At 51.7% G+C, this 6,761-nt stretch overlaps 1 protein-coding gene across 1 annotated transcript in view; it reads left to right on the forward strand.

The window, feature by feature from the left end:
* Window positions 1–2,024: 2,024 nt before the first annotated feature.
* Window positions 2,025–6,761, forward strand: part of LOC108284455 (translation initiation factor IF-2-like) — a 10,424-nt gene continuing 5,687 nt past the window's right edge. Inside the window, exons 1-2 of the mRNA XM_037729380.1 lie at window positions 2,025–2,220; window positions 2,349–2,921. Of these exons, the coding sequence (XP_037585308.1) occupies window positions 2,025–2,220; window positions 2,349–2,921 (769 nt within the window). The remainder of the gene's footprint in view (window positions 2,221–2,348; window positions 2,922–6,761) is intronic.

The following is a 6,761-nucleotide window of genomic DNA, read 5'->3' on the forward strand; positions in this document are numbered from 1 at the left end:
CGCGCCCGGCGAAGCTATTTCTTTCTTTCTCTCTCTCTTTTTTTTAAGAGATGAGTTTCACTCTTGTTGCCCAGGCTGGAGTGCAATGACGCCATTTTGGCTCACTGCAAACTCTGCCTCCTGGGTTCAAGAGATTCACCTGCCTCAGCCTCCCAAGTAGCTGGGATTACAGGCATGTGCCACCATACCAGGCTAATTTTGTATTTTTAGTAGAGACGGAGTTTCTCCATGTTGGTCAGGCTGGTCTCAAACTCCCAACCTCAGCCTCCCAAAGTGCTGGGATTACAGGCGTGAACCACCGTGCCTGGCTATTGATATTTCAATCACAAAAGCCACGAGCTATATGGAGTTGCCTCGATGACGGGAGAAGCAGTGTATCCCGGCCTGATCCGGACAGAAGTCATCCTCTTCCAAGGAAGTCTCTGATGTGCAGATCCTTAGGCAGCAGATGCAGGGCGCTAAGTACAAGTGACAGCAAGATGGGGCCCATCAAAATGCCCGTGCCGATTGGTCAAGTTCTGCCCTTTTCATGGCCACAGTTCTCTGGTGAGGAGTGATAGAGTGCCTGGCTATGTCTTTCTTTGATTGAATGCTGTCTCTATTAATGAGGCAAACATCTGCTCCCTGTTGGTATGATGCCTTTTGAAATGTAAGATTAAGTCTTTATTATTATTGAGACCGAGTCTCGCTCTGTCACCAGGCTGGAGTGTAATGGTGCAGCCTCGGCTCACTGCAACCTCTGCCTGGGTTCAAGGGATTCTCCTGCTTCAGCCTCCCAAGTAGCTGGGACTACAGGTGTGCGCCATCACGCCCCGCTAATTTTTGTATTTTTAGTAGAGATGGGGTTTCACCCCGTTGGCCATGCTGGTCTCAAATTCCTGACCTCACGCAATCCACCCACCTTGGTGGCCTCCCAAAGCGCTGGGATTATGCGGCCAAGATGAAGTCTTTTTCTAAGATGTAGTTACTTATGTGAAGGGTGCTTTATACAAGGCAGTAGTTAAGGTGACTTGCTTAAATAGTATTTTAACATAAAGCCATAAATTCTATTGGTGAGAAGTCAAAAAAACATAGCATCTTCAGACTTCCAAAATGCAGGAGTTGGGCACGGTGGTTCATGTCTGTAATCCCAGCACTTTGGGAGGCCCAGGCAGGTGAACTGCTAGAGGTCAGAAATTCGACACAAGCCTGACCAATGGGGTGAAACACCATCTCTACTACAAACACAAAAATTAGCATGCCGTGGTGGCTCATGCCTGTAACCCCAACACTCGGGAGGCTGAAGCAGGAGAATCGTTTGAACCTGGAAGGCGGAGGCTGCAGTGAGCCGAGATCACGCCACTGCACTCCAGCCTGGGCAAGAAAGTGAGACTCTGTATTCATTTGTTTATTTATTTATTTTTCTTAACATCAGGTAGTAAGAATTCTCATCTGGAAACTCTGTATTTAAAAATAAGAAAAACGCAGGAAAGCAGACTTACACAAGACGAAAGTCTGCCCTCACTGCCGCTGAGCGGGTAAGGAAGTGTAGTAAAGGGGCCCACCTTCAGGGGATACAGGCAGGCAGGGTGTGCCCTGTGTTTTAAAATCTTTTCTTGCTCAACAATCCCCAGTATTTTAGGGAAGAATACTTCGGTTTCCTTCACAAGAGGAAAATGTTTCAGTATTGTGTTCCTCGTGGAAACCTTTAATAATCTCAGGCGGGACTGAGCCTTGCGGTCTTCTATCAATAAGAGTGCTCGGCCGGGAGCGGTGTCTCGCGCCTGTAATCCCAGCACTTTGGTAGGCCGAGGCGGACGGATCATCTGAGGTCAGGGGTTCGAGACCGGCCTGGCCAACAGGGAGAAACCCCGTGTCTACTAAAATACAGAACCAGCGGGGCGTCGTGGCGCGCGCTGTAATCCCAGTTACTCGGGAGGCTGAGGCAGGAGAATCGCTTGAACCCGGGAGGTGCAGGTTGCAGTGAGCCGAGATCGCACCATGCACTCCAGCCTGGGCAAAACGAGCGAGACGCCGTCTCAAAAATGAAAAAAGAGTGCTCGACAGGAAATGCATCGAAGCCTGCCAGCATCGCCATCACCTTCACCCTCACCTGGGGCAGGCCGGCGGCCTCGTCCCTCAGCCTGCGATTCACGAGTGGAAAGCCGCCCTGCCCTGACTGCAAATCCCTTCCTTTCTTCCTGAAACCACTCAGGGGTCGGGGCACAGCGGCCTCCCTGGGTGACCGTCCGCCCGCCCTGGCTGCGCACCCGGCCGGTCACCCGCGCGGCCACCCCGGCGACCCTCCGGCCCGTGAGGACGCCCACGGCTGGGACGCGGCGGCTCCGGCCTCGCGGGGTGACGAGAAGCCTGGGCGTCCGCGCTCCGCCCGCCCTTCCCCGCGCGCGCTTCCTCTCTCCCCACTTTCTCCAGCCACGACTCTTCCTCTCCCTTTCCCCTGAGCTCAGCGCGCTTCCCCTTTCGGGCCCCGGGTCGCCCTGGGGCCGCGGGGGCCGGCCGGGTCACGTGGGTCCGGGGTCACGTGCTGCCGCGGGTCACGTGCCCGCCTCTATCACGCGCACCACGGTGCGGTGCTGGGAGCGGCCGCACCTGCGGGGAGCGGAGCCGCCACCGCCCGACGCGCGCGCTCTCGCGAGACCCGCGGGGTCACGTGACGTCAGGGCGCGGCGCCGCTCACGTGACGGGCGCTGCTGGCCGCGGCGTCTCCTTCGTGCCGGAGTCGCGGTGGCCCGGCCTCTCGCGTCCGGGAACGCCGCCGCCTCTCACGCCCGCCCTTGGCGCCCGCGCCCCGCCGCCCCCGCGCCCGGCTTTCCCGCGGCCCAACCGCCTCCCGCGCCCCGGCCCCACGCACCACCGGCCCCGGCCGCCCCGCGCCATGGCGGCCCCCGGCAGCGCCCGGCGGCCCCTGCTGCTGCTGCTCGGTGAGGGGGTCGTGGCGGGGCCTGGGGGCGGCGGGACCGGGCGGAGACGCGGCCCCTGGGTCTGGGGGGCAGGGGGGCTGCCGGGTCGCTGTCCCGCGGGTGGCCCCGCACCGCTGCTCCCAGCCCCGGCCCGCTCTGCCGCGGGCGGGTCTTCCCGGCGCCGTAGGGTCGCAGAGCCCAGTGGCAGGTGCTTGGGGGACCAGGAGGTCCCGTCGCGGGAGCTGGCTCCTCTCGGGTTTGAGTCCCTGAACCCGGTTTTTCCCCGGGGTTGTGTCCGAAGGGAACTTCGAGGGCTTGGTCGGCGTCTGGTGCTTTCAGGACAGCTGTGGTCTGGTCGTCTGGTTTCCGGCCAGGGGAGGCGGTGGGATCTAGACGGGGCTGCGCCGCCGAAGGCGGCAGGGACGTGAGTGGTCTCAGCCCCCGGGCGGGGACCTAGAATCGAGCACTGCCCGACTTGGATTTCACCCAGGGCGGGGAGAGGCCAGCGCGAGCATTCCCCACCTTTGTACTTGAACCTTTCTCCTCTCTCAGCGGTGTGGAGCTGCGTGTGTGTGCATGTTACTGTGAATTCACCTTTAAGTCAAAATAATTTTTAAAGTTATCTTTGCGATTTTACGAAATTCCATGGCAGACAAGATGAGGGAAAGCTGGCATCAGGCTCACAGTGGCAATGTTCATTTCTAGTAAGTAAAGAGCGCTGTTCCTGTAAGCCGAAATGCGAGACCCGGGAACACGTGGGGAAGCAGTGTTCTCTTCTGCCAGTTTATAGAGCTCAGACAGACGGGCAGTCGGTGCTCCATATTGAATTGACTAGTGAATTTCGTTCTCATTTATTGTCTTAATAACAGGATGTGCACTGTCTCTTTAAGAGAGTCCCTAGGGCCTCCCCCTGTCCCGCCCCCAAACCCCCAGGACGCTGTTTTCTCAATCCCTCCTAGTAATGTGGGAAGATTATCTTAAGTGGCAGTATCTGAAAGGTGATGTAGAATTAAGCTGGGGGAGTGTATGCGAGTTAAGTAGTTACAGAAATACGCTCCCTACACACCTGCCTTCTTTAAATCCTTCATTAGTCCCATCCAACTGTAAAACTCTGTTATGTGAGTGAATGGATTTTGGTTTCCCTTTTTTGTTTCGGTCGTTGTGTGAAATGAATTCTTTGAACTGCGTGGATAGCCACAGAGGTGAACTTACTCCAATAGTAAGCCTGAAGCCTTGCTCAGGTCCTGTGACAGTCAGGTGTAGTTAATGAGAGGAGTAACTGAAACAAGTTTTGTCATGTCACAACAACTGCATTGTTCTGTTACAGATGCTCACAAGCCTCATGACTTTGATGTTTTGTTTCATGTTTTAAAAACTCACTTTAAAAATGAGAAAAATCCATGACTCCCTAATATTGTGATAGGTGTATTGGAATATTGTTCGTGTAATTAGCCTTCTAAGGTCTGTTTCATTATGTCTTTTGAGTTTTATATCTAAATCCAACTTTGTTTGTTTGAGATGGAGTCTCGCTCTGGCCCCCAAGCTGGAGTGCAGTGGCGCGATCTTGGCACACTGCACCCTCTGCCTCCTGGGTTCCAGCGATTCTTCTTCCTCCTGAGAAACTGGGATTATAGCCTTGAGCCACCATGCCTGGCCAATTTCTGTATTTTTAGTAGAGACGGAGTTTCACCATGTTAGTCAGGCTGGTCTCAAACACCTGACCTTGTGATCTACCCACTTTGGCCTCCCAAAGTGCTGGGATTACAGGCGTGAGCCACCGCACCTGGCCCCATTTTTTGGTGGTTCTTTTAATTGTTTTCACCTCTCCTCTGGGTTCTCTGCAACCTCTGCCTCCTGGGTTTAAGCAGTTCTCCTGCCTCAGCCTCCCTAGTAGCTGGGACTACAGGTGCATGCCACCATGCCCAGCTAATTTTTTGTATTTTTAGTAGAGGCAGGGTTTCACCATGCTGGCTAGGCTGGTCTGGAACTCCTGACCTCGTGCCTCCCAAAGTACTGGGATTATAGGCATGAGCCACTGTGCCTGGTCAAAATCTAACTTTTAAAAAAAGCCCTTTAACAACTTTTATTTAAAGGTATTTAAAATGTTTATTTGAATGTGCAGTCTCACCAAAAAGCATCTTTAAAAATACTTTTCAATTACTAATTTCCCCTACATTAATAATTAGGCATTGCTTAAAGCTACTGTGTTTGAATACTTAGAAAGCTAAGAAAAGCAGCTGGGCGCAGTGGCTCACGCCTGTAATCCAGGCACTTTGTAGGCCAAGGCGGGTGGATCACCTGAGGTCGGGAGTTCAAGACCAGCCTGACCAACATGGTGAAACCCCATCTTGAAGAAAAAAAAAATAAAAAAGCTCAGAAAAGCATGAACTGAAACTTTGTCTTGATAGATAGGATTAGCTGTGATTGCATAATGTGACCCTTTAAACCATTAATGTCAGCAGGATAACCTCCTTACCCTTTCCACATGAACAGCTGTCACTTAGGAGGTTTGAAAAATTTCATACTCGGCCGGGCACAGTGGCTCACGCCTGTAACCCCAGCACTTGGGGAGGCCGAGGCGGATGGCTCGCCTGAGGTCAGGAGTTTGAGACCAGCCTGGTCAGTATGGTGAAACCCCGTCTCTACTAAAAAATACAGAAATTAACTAGGTGTCATGGCAGGTACCTGTAATCCCAGCTCAGGAGGCTGATGCAGGAGAATTGCTTGAACCTGGGAGGCGGAGGTTGCAGTGAGCCAAGATCAAACCATTGCATTTCAGCCTGGGCAACAAGAGTGAAACTGTCTCAAAAATTTTTTTTTCTACTAATTAATGTTACCTTTGATTGTGCAGATTGTCAATTGTGCAGTGGAAAGGATGAATTTATGAGTAGATTGGAGATCAGAATGTCTTTGTAACCCTGTAGTTTTGAGTTGTATTACGTTAGACCCATCCTGGACAGTGTTCCCCTCCTCTGTACCCCAGGACTTTTACTGTCTGTGCTTCTACATGGCAGCATCCATTCAGCTGCACTGGGATTAGCCTGTGTATCTCCCTCCCTTAGCTGACATGTAGTAAGTGATAAGCACATGTATGAAGAAAGGATCAATTTTGTAGCAATGTCTCTTAAACAAACACATGCACAACCTCCACCTCCCGGGTTTGAGTGATTATTCTGCCTCAGCCTCCCGAGTAGCTGGGACTACAGGCACGCACCACCATGACCAGCTGATTTTTATATTTTTAGTAGAGATGGGGTTTCACCATATTGGCCAGGATGGTCTCACACAGATCAGCTTTTTAGAAATATACGTACCGCAGCCAGGCACAATGGCTCATGCTTGTAATCTCAGTGCTTTGAGAGGCTAAGGCAGGAGGATTGCTTGAGACCAGCCTGGGCAACATAGCGAGACCAATGTCTCTACAAAAAAAATTGTAAAGAAATATATACACTTATACCCTCTAGAGGTTGTGGTTCAGTACCTGGGTTGGTATTTTTTTTTTCCTTTAATTCTTCATAAATGTTCATCACTGGTTAAGTAGAATAAAAATACCATTTTTAAAAGAAGCCAAGATAAACTAAGATGTGATTTTTAAGTATACATTAATTTTTTTAAATAAACATTAATTTTTTAAAATAAAGTTGTGTGTGTGTGAGAGAGAGAGAGAGAGATGGAGTTTTGCTCTTGTTGCCCAGGCTGGAGTGCAATGACACAATCTCGGCTCACCGCAACCTCCACCTCCTGGGTTCCTGCAATTTTCCTGCCTTAGCAGCTGGGATTACACGGCTGTGCCACCCCACCCAGCAAATTTTGTATTTTTAGTAGACATGGGGTTTCTCTTTTTTTTTTTTTTTTTTTTTT

Source organism: Cebus imitator, unplaced genomic scaffold, assembly GCF_001604975.1.
Source record: "Cebus imitator isolate Cc_AM_T3 unplaced genomic scaffold, Cebus_imitator-1.0 Scaffold14, whole genome shotgun sequence".
In the NCBI taxonomy this organism is placed as follows: domain Eukaryota; kingdom Metazoa; phylum Chordata; class Mammalia; order Primates; family Cebidae; genus Cebus; species Cebus imitator.